The 16089-nt window shown below is 59.1% G+C and overlaps 1 protein-coding gene across 1 annotated transcript; it reads left to right on the top strand.

Annotated features, from left to right (window-relative positions):
- Positions 1 to 1188: 1188 nt before the first annotated feature.
- Positions 1189 to 14605, top strand: ITM2C (integral membrane protein 2C). The gene is made up of 6 exons (XM_059393696.1): positions 1189 to 1429; positions 8851 to 8991; positions 10829 to 11017; positions 12148 to 12258; positions 12726 to 12876; positions 13395 to 14605. Exons 1-6 carry the CDS (start codon positions 1310 to 1312, stop codon positions 13484 to 13486), a joined length of 804 nt encoding a protein of 267 aa, XP_059249679.1. The 5' UTR covers positions 1189 to 1309; the 3' UTR covers positions 13487 to 14605.
- The last annotated feature ends 1484 nt before the right edge of the window (positions 14606 to 16089 follow it).

Consider the following 16089-nt stretch of genomic DNA (forward strand, 5'->3'; position numbering starts at 1 on the left):
TTTTCTTCCACGTTCCCTTTCCCTGTCCCAGTTTCCCAGGATGGTAGCCTTAGCATCAGTTAAATCTTCCTTCTCAAGCTGTCTGTCCTCAAGGCTGATAGGTTCATCCCAGATCTGACCCCGGATGTTGGAGTCTGGGAAGTGGACACCTGGGGCTCAAGGCAGCCACCCAAGACCTGACAGGTAGTAGGTGTCAGTGGAAGCCTTCGGACTGTCTTTAACAAGCTCAGACTTTCCTGCCTTCCCTGGTCAACTGCAGAACCGAAAGCTGGTGTTCAGCCCAAGGCTATGTGTGGGCTGCTGGATGTTGTCCACAGTCCAGTCTGGGCCAGGAACAGTAAGGAAAGATCTAGAGTTTGGGTGCCAAGAGAAACTCCAGTAACCCAGCTCCTGGTCCTACATAATACCACGGATGCTTTGCAGGGGCAGAGTCTTGACTAGAACCCAAGCCTCCAGTCACCCACCACGCAGATCTTCCTGCCACACCAGGCCCTCCTGGATAGGGAAGAAATGAGCAACAGTGCTGGTCCCTTACTGAACCTGCAGGCTGCCCTAATTTCTCTACTCCCAGCAGCCTTAGCACACATCCCCTCAGACCCTCAGGAAGGTTCTACAGGAGTGAAAAATGAAGGAAAGAGGATGATGGATTATGAAAGAGACCTGGATGGATGCAGGATGCAGGCAGGTAGGCACCTGGACTTGAAACCTCCTCCTGGGTCTGAGACAGGTGGGGAGGAGGGAGCAGCGGACGCACCAGCGTTTCCAAAGAGGAGAGTATGAAGACGGGGAATTTGTCTAGAAGCTGTATTTGCCAGACAAACACTCTTTTAACAGAGTGTCGTGGGGTCGCTGGTCTTGGCGAGGCAGCTGGAAGGTATAAGGCTGTGAAAGGGATTGAGTCCATGCCTGATTGGACCGACGGACGGACGGACGGATAGATGGATGGATGGATGGATGGATGGTGGGTGGGTGGATGAATGGAGCGAGGGAGTGAGTGAGTGAGTGAGTGAGCAAGCGAGTGAGTGAGTGAATGTGTGAGCAAACCTCAGCCGTCCCACCGTCGGAGCGACGCGCCCCGCAGGGGTCACTGCGCGCCCGGGGCGGGGCTGGGGGAAGGGGGCGCCGACGCTCGGGTTGGGGGCGGGACGGGGCGGGGCAGACTAGAGGCGGGGTTAGGGAAAGGGACGCGCACACCAGCCAAACTTCCGGTGCCTGCAGATCGCGGAGCGGCGGTCGCACAGATAGAGACTGCACGGGCAGAGGCTGCACGGGCCGAGGCTGCAGGGCGGACGCGCGGCCGGGCGCAGCCATGGTGAAGATCAGCTTTCAGCCTGCCGTGGCCGGCATCAAGGGCGACAAGGCCGATAAGGCGTCGGCGTCGGCCGCGGCGCCGGCCCCAGCTGCCGAGATCCTGCTGACGCCCGCTCGGGTAAGAGGGGCCGGGGGACTCAGGCTGGAGTCGGAGGCAAGGCACGCCCAGCCGGCGCCGGGAACTGTTCAAGGCGTATCGGGGTCCCGGAGCCGAGACCGGAGGGAGTGAGGGTCCGGAATGGGGCCTCCATCCCAAAGTGGGGAGGGGGCTTCGGTCCTCTCCTAAAGCGGCAGCCGAAAGCAAAAGTCCGAGAAGAAGGAGGGGTCTGAGTTGCTGGTCCCCAGGTGGGAAAGCGCTCGAGGTCTCTTCCAGATGTGGAGGGGCCCTAAGCGGCTGGCCCCAAGACTGGGGAAGGGGCCGGTAGGAAGAAGTTGGGGGAATGCTGGTGGGGGGTATGCGTCTGTTTCTAATCAAGAGGGAGGGACCGAGAGTCGAGCCCCGGGTGGGGGATGGGAGGAGGGTTGGACGTTGTTTCCCCAAAGTAGGGAGGTGGGTCAGGATTGGTGGGGAATGGTTGGGGGCGGCGGGGGGGGGGGGGGGAGAGTCTGGTGCCAACGAAGCGGGGGAGGGGCCGTTGACTTCGTCCCAGACGAGGGCTGGGAGTATGCTGCTGGTCTGCACCTGAATTGGTGGACCAGAAAGTGATGAAATGGAAATAAACCAGAATCGGCCCGGCTGCATGCCTGGGATTCGAGGTTTGAGGTTCGAGGTTCGAGGTTATGAGGCCAGGCCCCCGGATCTCACTCCACCCCTGCCGTCTGGACCTCCTTGCTCCCCTCTTCCTGTCCATGCTCTCGCTCTGGCCTGCTCCCTTCATTCCGCGGGGAGGCTCCTTCTCTGCCCTGGTGCCCTCCCGCATCCCGGAGGCTCTTTGTGGGGGCGGGCCTCCGTGCACCCCGCCTCCTCGGGCGTCCTCCCCCTCCTCCCCCTTCCCGCCAGTCGGGGGAAGAGAAGGCATTTCCGCCAGTGGAAAACTGTCTGAGCTGCGTGGTGTCTGACCCGGAGAGGGCAGGACGCGTGGCAGGCAGGAAGGCGAGGCGAGGGGAAAGGTGGGAGAGCTGGTCCAGCCAGGCTGTATTGTACTCCGGCAAAGGTGTCCACGTAGCCATCGTTTCGGCGCTCTTGGGGTGCACCAAGCTGTCGCATCTAGACTGGACTTCCAAAGTCTTTGTCCACTCCTCCTCTCTGCCCGCTGCTAGCTTCTGATGAGGCTTCCTCAGCGCCAAGGTCCCTCCCCAAGTTTTGTGGCTCAGATTCAGCCTTTGCCTCAGATTCAACCCGGGTTGGGGGGGGTGGTGCTGCAGGGGAAGACCTGGGCCCTGGCCAGTGAAAGAGGGGACACTTAAGAGGGGCCTCGGAGGTGGGTGTCACATCCCCAGCAAAGATGCAGTGAGGAATGCACAGAGGAGCCACAGGCCTGCTCCCCTGCCGTGGTGTGGTCACTGCATCATGGGGGACCACCTAGGCTGGTCCATCATGCAACTCCATCTGCATCCCATGTTCAGGTGGGCTGGGGGCATTCTGTATTTGAAAACCATGGTCTGCTGCTTTAAAAGTTTGGAAGCCTCCTTCCACCCTTCACTGAGGGGTGACAGCTTCCTGCCCTGTCTCAGCTCAGGGAGGGAGCAGAACGATCTCACAGGAGTGGCACACAGTGGGTGGGCCTGGATGATGCCCGCATCCCCTGGGTGCTAACTGACAGCCAGCTCCTGGCGCGGATAGCCAGCGTCCTCTCTTCCCCTCACCCAGCGTGAAATGGAAATATCAACATCTTCCCGGTGCTGTTTGTAATGGCCAGGAGCCTGCCTCCCAAACCTTCTTAGTTGTGCAGGGTCTCCTGGCTGTCTTAATTTGGCATGGAGGAGCACTGGGGGCCCAGAAGGATTAAAATTCTGGCCCCTCTAGGACAGAACTACTTATCAGTAAGTGATCATAGCCCCCTAAGGCCCCAAGGTGATACAGTGGGGGCTTTGGGTGTGACATGTTGGTTCTGCCAGTCGCCCACTGGAATTGGAGCTGGGGAAGGGGGAAGAGATTTCACTGCTCTGGGCCTGGTGTGCCCTCATGTGGTTAAGGGGCACATCCATCCTCCCCACCCTACTCCACCCCACCTTGACTTGGGAGTCTGTGGTGGTGAGCATAGCAGGTGCCCAGGTTTCCGACCTTAGGGCACTGAAACAGAAGGCAGGTGGGACAGGTGGGCCTGCCACCAGACTTCTCCTTTGTCAAGAGCATTTGAGGTTTGCCCCCATGCTGATGGGGATGCTGAGGAAAGCTTATTAAGTTTCTTCTGGCCAAGGGGAACCAAGGGCCCTCCTTGGTTACTGAACTGGACTCAAAAATCAGATCTAAAGCACCAGAAGGACTACTTGGTGAACCGATGAGTTTGTGAATGCCCTGTGGATGTTCTAGGAAAATGTCCACCTGGGCACAGCCCTGGGGGGCTGGGGTGAGGCGGTGGCTGCCAGCTCACAGCAGGGCTCCCCCCTGCTTCTGAGCAAAAAACTCCAATACAAGGAGGATTCTGTCCCCAGACCTGCTGCTGGAAGGAAGTGCCTCAGTGGGCTGGGAGGGGGTGGGGATGGGGACCCAGCTGGGCCTCCAGCTGCCCTCCCTCCCCTTGGCGCTTGCCTCAGAGGTAATGAGAAGCCTGCGCTGATGGGCTGATGGGCGACTGGCGGGGAGCCAGCCTGGAAAGTGGGCTGGCCGAGAAGCATCCTCTCAGCACACGCTGACTTGATCCTTCTTCCCCTTTGGAGGCCTGCGGCTGGCGCTGGACCTCTTTGCCCAACTCCTCCGCTCTCCCCTCGATCTACCTGCGGGTGCGCGCACGCGCACGAGTGCGTGCACACTCAGGCAGCCAGGTGTAGGCTTGTGCAGACCGGACTGGGCTGGGGGTCTGCAAGAGCAGAGAGACACGTTCAACACCGTCATCTCTCCAGCAATGGCTAGTTTTCTCCTTGGCTTTGCCTTTGATTCCTGGCTTCTGCATCGCCCCCCCCCCCCCCGCCTGCATACCTGGGGATCAGATTTCACTCTCCACGGCCCCGGCCTCAGGCCCTTGGCGGAGGGAACCGGGTCTCCCGGAGTGGTCGGGGGAGGGTCCCCTGCCAGCCGGGAGGGCGGAGCTGACCGGGCTTGGAGCTCCTGCCCCAGGTCCCTAGTACCCGCTGGCTCTGTGGGTGAGATGAGGGACTATTGTGGGAAGGTGGTCCTGCCCCTTCCCCCCCCCCACACACCCCGTCCTGCGCTCGGGTGGGGTGGGGGCTTCCGTCATCCCCTCCCTAGCCTGCCCTGGGCCTTCCCAGGGGCCCCTGGGCTTTCGAACACACCGCAGTGGCTCTTCTCTTCCCTCCTCTATTTCCTTCTCTTTTCACTTTTCTGGGCCGGTCCCTGCATGTTTCAAGGCTGTCAGCAGACTGCCGGGGAGGCTGAGTTCCTCCTAGAAAAAAAAAATGTTTATGGTAAAATCATGGAGGCGCAGCCCAGCTCCCACCCCCCCAACACACACACTTTCCAAGTTCTCTGTCCCCCAGGAGAGCTCTTCCAGCCTCCAGCTTTGCCGCTCCTCCTTTGGAGCCTCTGTTTCCTGAAGTCTCATCTTCAGTGCCAGGAAGCAAGTGGACTCAGAGCAGTGGGTGGTGTGGGAGTTTTCGGGGGTCCCGCACACGACAGGAACGGGGTTCCATGATGCCCTGTTGGCATGTACCCAGCTCTGTGGGCTCCGATGCCTCCCCCACCCCCGCCACCTCCACTCAGTGTGTCTGTCTGTCTGTCTCTCTCTCTCTCATACACAACACATTAGTGACCTTGAATCTGGTCTGCAGCCCCAGAAGCGAGCTTCTGAGGGGAACTAAAGCTGAGAAGGGCCAGGCAAGAGCCCCTCCCCCTCCAGCTGTGGGCCTGGGCTGCAGCAAGTGCGTTCCTGGCTCCCCGCCAGCCTCCTCTCGGCCGCCTGCAATTGTAGTTTAATCTGCTTGCAGTTAATTTGGACATTGTTACCGAGGAACTGTAGCTGGGGGGCTCCTCGGGAGCCCTGGGAGTCCGCTGAGTTAATGCTCCAGTTGGCTGGGCTCCCCTTAACGGCGGTGGCCCTGGCTTTGCGAAACCATTTAATGAGCGCCATTGCAGGCCTCAGTGCAGGGGCTGGAGAGGCCGGGCCCCTCTGGGTCCTGGACGGCCGGCTCACATGCCCCACACGAGTGCACAGCCAGGCACTTTGCTCAGAAAGCCCTGTTGCCTTGGAAACAGGAGGCAGTGTTTTTCTACTTTCTAAATGGAAGCCCCTTCCACCAACAGAGGCCTGGCTGCTCCCTGTGGGGGGTGGCATTTCCCTGAGTGTCCAGCATGACAGGTGAAGCAGCTGGGGTGGGGGGATGGTCTCAGGAAGCAGGCCTCTCCAGGGACTGGGTGAGCCAGGCCCCAATCCCCAGGTTCTCTGTTGTGTGGTGGGGGGACCCCATAAGCAATGGGCCTTCCCGGGCATGATTCAGGGGCCCTCCCTCCTGTGTGGATGTTGGTGTCTGAAGTCCCTTTTGTCTCAAAGCAGGGACATCCATGGCTCCCCGTCTGCCTTCTGGCAAGGTCTAGTCCTGCTTTCCCTTCCAGCCGGCTGCTCAGCCATGAGGCCTCTGGGATCTGGGCCCTGTCTGTGGGTGGGGTGTGGGCTGGGGAGGGGAGCAGGGCAGCTGTGTCTCACTACACAGTGGGGGGTGGTCAGCAGTGGTGGGATCAGGAGTTGTTAGCCCCAGACACGTGAGGCGTTTGTCCACCGCATATCTAGGAAAAGTGGGCGGTCCTCAGCCTTCCCAGTGACACCTCCCAGAGTAAGGACGCAGGGTAGTATCCAGGGGCCTCTTGGAGGCCATTTTCTCCTGGGCCGGCTGCCTAGCCACCACCATGTCCACCCCTTCCAGGCCCTCAGAAACACCCCCTCCCCACCCCCCACCAGAAGCAGAAAGGCTGCCTTCAAACCAGAGGCCTTGTTTGTGAACTTCGTTGGGGCGGACTCTGAGGCTCACTTGCTGGTGGCCCTTGACTCTGTTTTGTTTTGTTTTTAAAAGCAGCTCTTACAAGCTTGCGTCTCCAGTTTTCCTGAATGCATGGCCAGTGTGCAGCCTCAACAGCTGTCCGAGGCCACGGCCCTGCCAAGGAGAGGCTCAGTGGAGAAAGATCTGCTGTGTTATCCAGCACTTCATCCTTGACAAAGGGCTTTCATGTTGTCTCTTTTTTCGTCTTCACATTTCCAGAGAGAGGCTGGGGGTGGGGGGCTGTTGATGCTCCCCTCACAGGGGAAGGGAGTCCCTGCTGGGCCCTCTCTCAACTTCTGGTCCCTCCTCACCCCACTGCTGGTGAATGTCCCGCCCCCAGGGCAGGATCCCCCCCGCTGATGCAGGCAGCCTGGCCTGTCTCCCAGGTCGGCCATGGTTCTTTGGGACCCACTCGGGACTCTGGAGGAGTGGAAAGGCCACCATCGCATCTGCAGGAGCCTCTGGTGGGCTTGCTCCTCATTGGGCCCCCCTGTGGTAGCAGCTGTCCCCATGGGACCTTGGTTAGGGAACCCCAGGGAAACCCAGGGTGCTGAGCAGATGCCAGCCAGGTAGGTGTCTCTCTGGTCTTGAACTCGGGCAGGGCTGGGGTCGTGGGAGCCCCAGCACTCAGGTAGTGAGTTCAGGGCAATGGGTTTGGCCTCCCACCCCTGCCAGGCAAATTCCCTGGAGGGCAGACGGAGGTGTTGGGGACCACAATGGGCTGGGGCACCTTCCTGCCCCATGTCTCCGTCCCGTGGTGCAGAGGCTGGGGGCTAGCTAGCTGGTCTGGTGATGGATGTGCCGGGGGGGGTGGAGGGGCTCCAGGGGTTTTTGTCCTTTACCTGGGTGTGGGTGAGTGGGAGAACCCCAGTCAGGGAGACATCTGCCCCTCTGATGGTACGCCCCATTGCCCCCGGAGGCTTGGGCCCCATACCCTGTATTCTCTAAGCCAGGGGGCCTTAAGGGATTGGGACCTGAGCAGCACAACAAGCCCCGTGCCCCACCCACCCCCCAGGCTAGGCCCCCTGTGCTGTGCTGAGAGATAGGGGCCTATCTGTCCCAAGTCACTTGGACCTGAGCTGTGTCCCCAGCCCCCAGGGTAAAGAGAGAGAGAACTAATGGCACAAAGGGGGCTAAGCAGGCAGTTGGCATACATACGTGGAGAAGCTTCTTGTTCCAGGCTGGAACTCCTTCCCTTACCCCACACTGCCTCCTGGAGCTCCTGGAGGCTGTGTGTTCTTGGGACTGGACTCCTCTCTCACCCTGACTATCTGGACCCCATGGAGGAGGGATTGAATGGGGCCAGTGGAGGCCGAGGCGGGGCAGGGTCTTCTACAACAGCTCTCAAGATGGGGGAGGGCAGGGCTGGGGGGACGACAGTCACAGACATGAGAGGTGGCCGAGGTCACGCAGCTCCTGAAGGGCCTGAATCATGACACACTCAGGCCAGTCCTGCTGGTCAAGCAGTGTTCCTAAGTCTACACGCACACCGTGCTCCACCAGCCCAGATGTGTGTGGCCCAGAGTAAGGTCCTTTTAACTTGCTGCTTCTTGGCAACCCCGAGGCTACTGTCCTGAGCCCGTCTGGCTCCCCGCAGCAGGTTTTTTCCAGGAGCCTCCTGCCCTGGCCTTCCTGGCCACGTTTCCCTCCTGGCAAAAGTGTCCCAGCTTCCGGAAGCCTCCATACTCCACTCTTCAGGCTCCGCTCCTGCCAGCCTGCTTGAAGCTGCTGGCCAGTTGCCAGTGTGGGGCCGTGGCTGGCCCCTTGCAGGCTGAGCTGTGCCCATGGGGATGGTGTGCTCAGGGGCTGCCCAGCTCGAGGGAGTCCAGCACAGTGCCCAGACCCCATGGGCCTCCTGCAATGCCAGCGAGCGCTCCCTGCCACGGCCTCTCGGTGGAGCCCAGAAGCCACCTCCCATGGCCCCAGTCCCCGTCTGCCCTGTGCACTGCCACCTTTGGGTGGCTCCGAAGCTTTCCCTGGCTCCCCATGGCCCAGAGCAGCCGCCCCAGCCTGCCAAGTGCACCCCGATTCCTGCAGGTTCCTGGGTCTGGTGCAATGATAAGGCCATGTCTGTGCTTCCCCCATTCTGTGTTTAAGAGAGTATACTGTGACCACAGCTGGGAGATAATGAAGATAATGGCCCGGGCAATCCAGCGGGGCCTACTTGGTCCTCGGGGGTCATTCTCTGAGGCTGCCATATGGGTCTCAGTTTGTCTTTACCTGGGAGGAGACTGGGGAGGACCTGGCAAGGCATTCCTTCCAGATGATGCTGTGTGAGTCCCCAGCACTGCCCTTCCCCCTCCCCCACCATCATCCCCGCCACCTCCCCCCAACTTTCCCAAGGCTCAGTCCTGGCCAGCACAGTGGAATCTCACTTTGGGAAGGGGGCGGGAGGATTCCGGGAGCTACAGGACCACCATCTGTCTGAGCCGGCCCTGCCACCCACAGGAGGAGCGGCCCCCCCCGCAGCGCTACAAGAAGGGGGGCTCTGTGGGCGGCGTCTGCTACCTGTCCATGGGCATGGTCGTGCTGCTCATGGGCCTCGTGTTCGCCTCCGTCTACATCTACAGATACTTCTTCCTCGCACAGGTGAGGCCAGGGAAGAGGGAGGCACTGGGCTCTGGGAAAGGCGGTGTTTGCAGGGAACTGCAGGGAGGTGTCAGGAGGGCAGCATGGGCAGTTGAGTACCAGGGGCTTGGGGCTTATAGGGGAGGGGCAGCAAGTGACCTGCCCCATGGGTGGAAGTGGGTGCCTAGCCAAGCCAGAAGCCCCGTATCCTTCCTGTATGGGGCCGCCCTGGGCAGACACCAGCCCACCTGGACCCTTGCCTGGTCTGGGAGACAGGAATGGAGCCCTGTCCTCTTGACTCCCACGGCCCCTGATGGACTGTCCTTACTGTCTTCAGACACAGCTGAGGCCCAACAGGGAGCTCTCCCGGGAGCACAGTTAGCAGTGGGGGCGCTGGGAGGGGAATCTTTGGCCCCTTCCCGCACTGGCTCCCTGGAATGTTTTCACCAGACACTCAGATCCAGCAGAAACTAGAACTCTGGGATCCCTTCAGAGCCAAACCCTGTGCCCAAGGATCATGTTTTAAGGACTTCTGTTCCTTGGACGTTTATTTGGGTTATAAAACAAGGAAGGCAGACCGTGGGTTAATGGACAGATTGCCCACCACCTCGTCCTGAACTGCCCATGAGAGCATCCCGGGTCCCCAGTTACATGCTCCCACAGCCAGTGAGGGCCTGCAGATGGGTGGAAGAAGTGGTCACAGTCGTGGTCACAGTGACCTTGCGATCAGTCAGACCTAGGAGGGAGACGGGGCCACCAAGGTAGATCAATTACAGCTCAAAAGAATAATGGTAAGGGCAACACACAGGGAATTCCAGAGTGACAACGGGGCTGAGAATTGCCGGTCATTTATGACCCAAGTGACCCCTCCCCACCTCAAGCAGTGGTTTTTAACTTAGTTACTTCATTTTTTCCATGATAGAAATTACTGAAGAGTTTTTGTATTCCATGTGATTTTGCCCTGGAAACCTCAGCTCCTGCACACCTGCTGCCTTCCCTTCCTTCTCGTCGCCCCCTTCCCCATCGTCCCCCTCCACAGCCAGCTCCCCATATGTTCCTGGTTCTCGCTCTCCCACCCATGGGCCCTTCCTGAGGGCTCCTGGTCCCCTCTGTTCCCAGCTCCAACCTGTGCTCTCCTGGGGCTCCTCACCCCACCCCATTGGCTGGGGAATGGGGGCACCTCGGAGCAGCCTCCAAGTCTGTGCCCTGGACAGTATGATTCATGTGTGATGATTCACACACACACAGACACACACATACACACCCAGGGAGAGCTCACACGAAAAAGGAGAAAGGGCAGTTCTGCTGATAGCAGGCCTGTAGTCCCTGCACAGATGGGCGGGGGGGGGTGGGGGGAGGATGGCTGGAGAGGGACAGGTGGGCACAAAGGTCCACGGGCTCAGCTGCTTGGCCGCAGTCATGGCACACGCCTCCCCACCCTTGATGGGGCGTGGGGGGGGGGGGCAATTCGGCTGGCTGTTCACATAGGGGCACAGTGTTTGCCAGGATTGCTCAGGGGGAACAGGGTCCAGGGAAGGTGGTGGGACTGGTGTGAGGCTGGCTGCCTTTTGGTGACTCTCCTGGCTCCTGAGCGCCCCACAGTTCAATCCAGGGCTCCTTTGTTTGCCCCGAGAGCCAAGGAGCCAGTCTACCTAGGACAAGGCAAAGCCGGCTCACCCTCCCTCTCCCTGACTCCCCATGTTTCTCAGTGTCTCCATCTGTGAAATGGATCTCACTGTCCCACTCTTGCCACTCGCTGAGGCCCTGGGCTCGTTGGCGTGGTGGGGTTGGCAGGGTAGGAAGGGTGGCTGCAGCGAGGGTGCCGTGTGACCGGTCTGTCTGTCTCTCCCCTCCTCAGCTGGCCCGAGACAACTTCTTCCACTGCGGGGTTCTCTACGAGGACTCCCTGTCCTCCCAGGCCCGCACACGGATGGAGCTGGAGGAGGACGTGAAGATCTACCTCGAAGAGAACTATGAGCGCATCAACGTGCCCGTGCCCCAGTTCGGCGGCGGGGACCCCGCAGACATCATTCATGACTTTCAGCGGGTGAGGCCAGCCGGGGCTGGGGCAGCCATGGTGGAAGGGTGTCCTGATGACCCAGAGCCCCCCTTCCGCCAAGGGTCATGAGAAAGGAGAACTGGAGCAAGAGGAGAAGGCCCGTGTCCCCAGTACCTCCTTTGAGTAGGTCCTGTGTGGTGGCAGGCGCTGCGGGTTAGGTTGTGCAGGATTTTAAAGACCCTACTTTTGTTCGAGAGGTGTGTTTACCGCTGGACATGAACTAGCTGTGGTGGGTTTTGTCCTCGGCCACCTGACCGCTGCAGACACGGCCGTCATGGGCTAAGCCAGTGTTCTCTTTAACAGGGTGTTGATGTTTTCCAGAGGCATAGTGTGCCTCCTGTCAAGGGCATTAAGCATACAGCTTATTGGCTACGTGGAATCCCCCCCAGAGCAAGATTTGGATTTGTGCCAGCACCCCAGAAGGTTCCCTTGTGCCCCTCGCCCCAGCCCGTATCCCCTCCCCAGACATAACCATCTTTTGTGCTTCTTTTTTTTTTTTTTTTTAATTTTATTTATTTATTTGGGTGAGAGCACCAGCAGGGGTCGGGGGAGGGACAGTGGGAGAGGGAGAAGCACACCCCCACAGAGCAGGGAGCCTGCAGATGCTTCACCCACCCTTCTCACGCCTGTCACCAGTGAGAAAGTCTTGAGGCCAGTGAGACACGGGCTCTCCAGCTGTTTGTCCCCGCCACCCCCGTACTTGCCTCCCAGAGCTTCCTAGGAATTCTCCAGAACAATCCCTTTGCTCTGTGTTCTGGACATTCTTGTTGCTAGAGCCCATGGGGAGCCAGGGACGGAGTGCCTCTGGCTGAGGGTCCAGGCTATCCGCAGGGGCGATAGGAGTGATGAAAGACACACATGGACCATTACTGTCTTCCACAAACCCCAGCTCTGGGACCGCAGGAGATGAGCCCTTCTGACAGCTGAGGCACCGGGCACTTGGTGTTTCTCATGTAGCGCGGGGGAGCTCCCGCAGACACGGGCGAGGTGGGGAGCAAGCATCGGGGGCATCTCCTACTGGCACAGTAGGCTGGTATCTCAGCTGGCCAAGGGCCTCCCAGCCCACCAGGGCCAGGCCCTTGCCTGCAGAGCCTGACCTGGCCACTCTTTCCACCCAGGGCCTCACCGCCTACCATGACATCTCCCTGGACAAGTGCTATGTTATTGAGCTCAACACCACCATTGTGTTGCCCCCCCGAAACTTCTGGGAGCTCCTCATGAATGTGAAGGTGAGCGGGAGCCCTCATGGCACCTTGCCGCGCTCCCCTGTGGACGCCAGGCCTGGGGCAAGGGAGGTTCCTGCTGGGGGGGCTTGCTGCCAGCTGGGCCAGGCACCCCAGATCAGCCCATGCCCCTCCATCTTCTCCCACACCCCAAGTCAATGCCTCTCCTTTCCTTCTCCCTACCACTCTCTGCCTCCCTCCCTCTCTCGTGAAGGGCCCCAAGACCAGCTTCCTCAGCCCCCTAAGTCATGCCCCACTTTGGCAGTACAGAGAACCCCCACGTGCAGCACTGGGGCACAACCGGAAGCCACCTGGAAGTGTCCAGAGGGCGAGCCATGAGCGCCGTGGATGGGGACGTGGGCGGTGTGGACGGGCATTTCAGGTGGCGGGGGACTCTGACGGAGCAGGACGGTGGGCAGGGGAGCTGGAGAGCCCTGTGTGCTGGCCCGGCACTGAGCCCACGCCCTCCGCAGAGGGGGACCTACCTCCCGCAGACGTACATCATCCAGGAGGAGATGGTGGTGACAGAGCACGTCAGTGACAAGGAGGCCCTGGGCTCCTTCATCTACCACCTGTGCAACGGGAAGGACACCTACCGGCTGCGGCGCCGAGCTACCCGGAGGCGTGAGTGGCAGCTCCTCCCGTCCGGGCTCCTGCCCTGAGCTTTGGGCCACAGCTGTGGGCCCGGGTGCCTGGCCAGGGGGCTGTAGCCCAGCTGTCGGGGAGCTCAGAGCAGAGCGATACTAGCGGCTGATGGTAACTCAGCACTTCCCCTGGGCCGGGCCCCGGTTCACGCTCCTTACGTCCTGCTAGGAGCGTGTCTGTGGCTGTCATCTCATCGTTATTTTTGGTGCCCCTTGAAAGATGAGGCAGCGGAGGGGCAGAGAGGTTAAGGAACACCCCTGAGGTCACACAACAGGGAAGGGGGCAGAGCTGAGCTGCCTGACTCCAGCTCTCGAGCTCTCTTGTCCCTTCAGTGCACTGTCCCTGGGTGAGTCTGGGTGTCCTCACATGGGCCACCTATTCCTCCCTGCTCCCAGGCTCCAGAGGTCCCCCTCGGGTTCCAAGGCTGGTGACATCTGTGGCCCAGCCAGCTCTGGGCAGGGGTACAGTCCTCACTGAGCTTCTCTCTTCTCTCCCAGGGATCAACAAGCGAGGGGCCAAGAACTGCAACGCCATCCGCCACTTCGAGAACACCTTCGTGGTGGAGACCCTCATCTGCGGGGTGGTGTGAGGGCCTCCCCTTCCTGGCCCCACCCCTGCCCTCGTCCTTGTTTCTCTTCTGGCCACCCTGGCCCTCCTCCTTCCCCTCGCTTAGCTTGTACTTTGGACACCTTTCCATAGACGTGACGTGTCTCCTGGTTCCTTTCCAGCCCCACCCGCCTCCCTGTACCAGAGCCGTGACCTCTCGAGGCCCCACCTCTTCTGAGCTCCCAGGTTTGGGGGACAGGAGGGTGGCACGGGGTGGTTTCCGTGACCACCGTTCTGCAGGCAGGTCCGCCAGGGCCGGCCCAGAGCTGCACTGGCAGCCCAGGAGATGGGCTGGATGGAGAGGCTGGGCTCATGGGGGACCTGGGCAAGGGGACAGGGCAGGGATGTGGTGCGGGGTTCAGAAATGTCTGCACAGTTGGGGAAGTCCGCAGAGGCTTGTGCCTTGGACAGTCCCGTGTCCAGATTCCCAGATCTGGGATGAGGAGGGGGGCGGGTGCCCAGGGACGGACCCACCCAGAGCACAAGGGAAGGTGGGGTCCTGGGGCTCCCCGCAGGACTCCTGTCAGTGCCTTCAGCCCACCAGCAGGAGCCTGGGAGTGAGGGGTGGGGATGAGTCTGTTAAAGCACAATCGTTCTCCGAGTGGAACCAAAGAAGAGAGGAGCCAGGGCCCCCAGGAGCACAAGCACGGGGTCCTGCGGCCATGGCCACGGGGATGGGACAGAGGGGGACCATGCTCCCCCTGTATGCAGGCAGCCCTGCGGGGCTGAGCACTGAGCAGAGCCGAGGGGGTGGGCTCGTTGCTTTCTCCAAGCTTGGAGCTGTTTTAGAAGACAATGTGGGGGAAAGGGAGAGCCACCTGGTACTTGTACACCCTGCCACCTCCTCGTTCTGAAATTCCATCCCCCTCGGCTTTGGGGGAATGCAGCCTTTTTTTCCTTTTCCTTCTCACTTTTGCATGTTTTTACTGATCATTCAATATGCTAACCGTTCTCAGCCCTGAGCCTGGAAGAGGAGGTTTCCACACCTCCAGTCAGACTCAGGTGCTCTCTGGAGATGAAACTCTGAAATGCTTTGTATATTTTCTCAACTAGATCCCTTTTCAGAAGTGTCTGTAGAACAATAAAAATCTTTGCCTTCTGACCTTGACTTGGGAGCAGCAGGGAGGGGTGGGCGCCCAGTGGGCCGAGGTGGGGCCGTTCCCGGGTTCAGCTGAAGAGGGTCCGTGTCCCCGCAGTCCTCACAGCTCACCAAGCCAGGTGGATTCACGTTGCACAGGGAGGAGGAGGAAGGGGTTTGGATACCGGAAGTAACTCACCCAAGGTCATGCTGCTTTCAAGTGCCCATAAACCACCCCATTTAGTTCCACACGCAAGATGACATCATTATTGCTTGTCCTTAAGCACAAGGACGATGTAGTGTTCTGCACGGTTTCAGGATCTGAGCTAGGTTGGCCTGAGTCACGGGGTCGTATTCTGCAGGGAAGGAAGCGGTGGGAGAGGCAGCCTAGAGCCCTGGCCGGGGTGGAGGGATGGGGGGACCCCAGAGGCAGGACCTGGGGCAAGTGTGGGTGCCGACGCCCTTGGGGCTGGTCTGGCTCAATAATCCTGTGAGGGACATGAATGACTCAGGTTAGTGCAGACACACCCTTGTTCTCAAAGACAGTCTAGCCCAGACGTCAGTCTACATGCAGTGCAATCACATAATGCTGATAGGATTTACTGTATAACTTGACACAGTTCTTTTGGGAAAGTCAACATGGGGAATGGTCTGGTAAAACCTCAGAAGGGGAAAGAACAGCCTCTGGGTATTAAGCATTATAACCTACCGTAATTAAGGAGTTACATGTAGCAAAGGAGAAGGTCAGTGGAACAATGGAGGGCCTGGAGATTGTGTTAAATGTAAGGAAATTTAATGGGGGGCATTGTGTGGGTTCTTTTTAATGGGACAGCTGGCTAACCATTTTGACAAAAATTCACCTGTAATGTTAATTCTGGAGAGACCAAAGTTTTTAAGTATGAAATGAAGCCATGAAAGTACCTAACTGATTTAAAGCCATCTTAGACGAGGGAGAGCAAATTTACGTACAGCCAAACACCAGGAAGTCCAAAGATATACAAGGGCGGCAAGCCGGAGGGAGATGCTTTTGAAACCTAGGAGACAGAAAGGGCTGTTTTCCTCTATATGCAATGTTCTTACAAACATGAACAACCCAAGAGCTAAATAGGCAAAGACTATGAACAATCTTTGCAGAGTAAGGAACTACAAGTGGGTCATTGCTTAAACATGAAAAGATGTTTAATTGCAGTGGTTTTTATTAAATATTTTACACTGTGAAGCATTTACTCCATATAAAAAGCCACATATAAGTCACAGAGATATAAATGATGAGGCATCATGACCAGCATGCATCTGGAGACCCACCAGCCAACTAATGAGACGAAAGACTGCCAGTAGCGCTGATTTCCTTGGTGCACCGCTCCCTTTGCTGCTAACAAACCATCACCCAGACTTAATGGCCCAACATAGCAGTTGACTGTTTTTCCTGGTTGCCAGGCATGGCTGAGTTTGGCCAACTCTCAGGAGCTGCTCACTCGTGCTTTGCATTTCAGCAGGGGCTTGGCTAT

Source organism: Mustela nigripes, chromosome 3, assembly GCF_022355385.1.
Source record: "Mustela nigripes isolate SB6536 chromosome 3, MUSNIG.SB6536, whole genome shotgun sequence".
Taxonomy (NCBI): domain Eukaryota; kingdom Metazoa; phylum Chordata; class Mammalia; order Carnivora; family Mustelidae; genus Mustela; species Mustela nigripes.